At 48.3% G+C, this 3,042-nt stretch overlaps 2 protein-coding genes across 2 annotated transcripts; one reads left to right on the forward strand and one right to left on the reverse strand.

The window, feature by feature from the left end:
• Nucleotides 1-103: 103 nt before the first annotated feature.
• Nucleotides 104-784, reverse strand: Pmar_PMAR022410 (hypothetical protein; the record flags this gene model as incomplete). The annotated part of the gene is made up of 3 exons (XM_002767904.1): nucleotides 104-269; nucleotides 360-436; nucleotides 623-784. The coding sequence occupies 3 exons, from the start codon at nucleotides 782-784 to the stop codon at nucleotides 104-106; spliced, it is 405 nt and encodes a 134-aa protein (XP_002767950.1).
• Nucleotides 785-1,315: 531 nt separating this feature from the next.
• Pmar_PMAR022411 (hypothetical protein) lies at nucleotides 1,316-2,497 on the forward strand. Its single transcript, XM_002767905.1, has 4 exons — nucleotides 1,316-1,387; nucleotides 1,436-1,597; nucleotides 1,650-1,695; nucleotides 1,743-2,497. The coding sequence occupies exons 1-4, from the start codon at nucleotides 1,329-1,331 to the stop codon at nucleotides 1,773-1,775; spliced, it is 300 nt and encodes a 99-aa protein (XP_002767951.1). The 5' UTR covers nucleotides 1,316-1,328; the 3' UTR covers nucleotides 1,776-2,497.
• The last annotated feature ends 545 nt before the right edge of the window (nucleotides 2,498-3,042 follow it).

Below are 3,042 nucleotides of genomic sequence, written 5' to 3' on the forward strand. Positions count from 1 at the left end.
ATGGCTCGCACTCCTATACGCTCTACACCATCACTGATCCCATCACAGCACTGGTACCGTCTAGACAGACACTCGCTTTGAGAAGAGAACGAGAGAGGCTGTATTATCGATTCGTTCGAGAGAAGTACACGTCGATTCTCCCAGGTGGGAAGCCGTAGTTGATGGGAGTGGCAGAGGAGAAGGAAAGGGGGGAAGCAATACTAGTACCTTCTCTCACTGCATCCGATTTGAGGACGTCTACGTACGTGAAATCAGTGAGGCCTTCAGCGCTGAGGACGGCACACTGAAAAGGTCAGGAATAGACGTGAGCACGGCACAGACAGAGAATGCTATTTACCACTGCTTTGGAAAAACCACACTTGGGCGCTGCTGGTGAACCCTTCATGAAAAGAACAACTCGGTTGTCGTGCACGAGCTTGCTGATTTTCTCGTGGACCTGCAAGGCCCTGTCATTTGAATGCAAACCTGATAGAAGCGCTATCTACGTCCTCGGTAGGAATCTTCGACTTGGGCGCGAAGTCCTGAGGAAGAAAGAGGTATCATGGGGAATCGCCTGGTAAAGCGAAGTGGGCCGATGAAGGACGGCTACGAGTAATGGACGGCAGAGTGGCGTCCACCTTACGGGGTCGCTGTCGTCAGCGGTTGTTGCAGCAGTAGTGAAGGCCCTGGCCCGGTTGAATCTGGGATTGGGCACAAAGTTTGGTGTGACCGTCGAAGTAGCGATGGTGGTTGCTCTGAAGAGGGCAGTAGTGGTGGGGATGAGTCGACGGGTGGTGGAGAGCATTGTGGTAAGTGACGGCGTTCGAATGTGGATGCTCCAATATGAACGACAGTCACACTCTGTTTACACGGTAGGAGATAGCTGATGGATCGTCGCACAAAAAGAATCGATAGAGAATTACAGTGAAGGGTATTCATTGCATACAAGAGTGGTTGAGGTTATACGGCGATACCACGGAGTGTAGCCAGTTTGTATCTTAGATCTGATGGACTTCTGACAGGGGACTGTGAGCTAATCACCATACTTCAATTCTGAATAGTCAAGCGGGTTAGAGTGTCCGGTTATGGTGCCATGCTCCCTGGTTCGATTCTTGGCGTAATCAACTTTGATTTTACTGTTTAGGCACAGTCGATCGTAGGTGTGGAAATGTGTTTAGCCATCGGATGTCCTTAGTAGCTCGGTTATTCGCTCCGGCCCCCGACTCGGGGTCTCCGAGTCCTCTCTGTGCGGTGCGTTTCACAACTTTAGTTCGTGTTTGTTCGAGAGCTCCTGCTAGTCCGTTTCTTAGTGTGCGCGATACTGTGTTGATCACTCAGAGCGTTTCTAAATGGATATGTTGTCTTCTACCGACTTTACCGTAAGAGCAGTTGAACCACCATCCTTACAGTACGTCGCCCTCTCCCATCGTTCGTCGCTCACATCCGGTTCTCTCAGCCCAGCCGCCCGGCGTGCCTCTCACCCGCCTTCCCCCCGTTACATCGGCAGGCGGAAGATCAGTGCGTGCAGCGGCCGTGCTCGCCTAGCGACCGTACCCGAGACCAGTCAAGTCGTCATGCCCGATGTGCGTACTCCGATCATCTACGATGATGATGACTGGTACGGCGACGAGAACTTATTTATCGTTTTATTAATCTCCCCCTTCCTTCAGCCTCGTGAATGCGTCTGACATTCGTGACATGGTTCGAAGGTGCATGGTAAGACGAGGGTCACCATTTCGACTCAATCTAGTGTTAGTTGGCAGGTGCGAGCGTGCATTCAGGTCACATCTAGATAAAATAGCAGATACTGTACTTTTTCAACATCCCCCCTCTGTGGAGACCCTTCCCATTCGCTGAATGGTTGTTATTATTCGGTAGCCTTATTTTTTTGGTTCTATAGGAGGACACATCGCCTGGCTCTCGCGAGAGCCCCCGCTTTTCTCCATCCCATCGCGTTGCTATGGCGTTCATCCTATTCTGTATCTTACGGTCTGTATATAGGAAGACTCAAGATGCTCACATTCTCGTGCCGTCTGTTTGCTATGAACTGTACTGGAAGATAGTTCATGCAAGTACTTCTGCCATATTCCCTTTGTGAATATTGCTACTGCTGCTATCACCGAGACACCCCGTAAGCGTTGTAATCTATCCGTCGTGGTATAGTTACTGTCACACCTCCTTTTTTTGAGTTTGATGCTCATCACAATCATCCGCATAGTAGAAGTGTTTATCGTATACTCGTTTGCTATTGTACATATTAGTCCGAACGACTATGCCACGATAGATTCTGGTCCCTTATTTCGTGAGTTCAACTTTGGAAGCATGTCCTGGTTGACTAAAGCGACCATTGGTCATCACTTGCTGTATACTATCATTTCGATCTTTGTTGAAGGCGTGTAAGGAAGGACAGGATATTGTCCGTCTTGATAGTTTCCTATTATGGAAGATACATAACTGTTCTTCATCATTATCTATATTCTGACATTCGCATAGTAAGTCAGGACGGAAGATCTCATCCTTTCCTGTTGTGGGTTGTGAAGGGCGTCTCCTATCTGATTCTAAGAGGGTTGTGTTAATGCATTGACCCGTATGGGCTGGTGTGAACAAAAGACGGGTTTAGGTGGGGGTGAGCAGTGGTTGAGAAGAATCATCATTCTCTATGTATTTAGTTCAGGCTGTGAGGGTTGAACCTGGGTCGGCTGGTCAGAAGAATAACAAGTAGACGTGCTGATCTATCTCATTAGGGGTTGTTTTAGGTTTGTTTGATTTGTACCCCGTTTGATTACTCGGCTGCTGCATCGAGTAGTAGGAGTTATTATCAAGTATGGGGTGTGCTGCTAGTCTTATATGTGTAGAGGTTCATGAAGATGAAGATGGAAGTGATAAACATCATACCAACCCTAGTACTACTGTCCCTGTGCTATGAGGAGTATAAAGTAGTTGATGACAGGCTATCCCAAGAAGATTCTCATACGAGCTTGCCCTTCTTCGAGGAGATGTTGTCGAACTTGTTACTCTTCCCCTGTTGGTTCGTACTACAGTGTCGGTACTAAGGGTGATCTG

This window comes from Perkinsus marinus, assembly GCF_000006405.1.
Source record: "Perkinsus marinus ATCC 50983 genomic scaffold scf_1104296969576, whole genome shotgun sequence".
Classification (NCBI taxonomy): domain Eukaryota; phylum Perkinsozoa; order Perkinsida; family Perkinsidae; genus Perkinsus; species Perkinsus marinus.

What these genes read in the sequence shown, in the direction of transcription:
- Pmar_PMAR022411 (XM_002767905.1), top strand. Translation starts at nt 1,329, where the DNA reads ATGGATATGTTGTCTTCTACCGACTTTACCGTAAGAGCAGTTGAACCA. An exon ending in GTTGAACCACCATCCTTACA is followed by an intron (nt 1,388 to 1,435) that starts GTACGTCGCCCT and finishes CGGTTCTCTCAG; the next exon opens with CCCAGCCGCCCGGCGTGCCT. An exon ending in ACATGGTTCGAAGGTGCATG is followed by an intron (nt 1,696 to 1,742) that starts GTAAGACGAGGG and finishes GTTAGTTGGCAG; the next exon opens with GTGCGAGCGTGCATTCAGGT.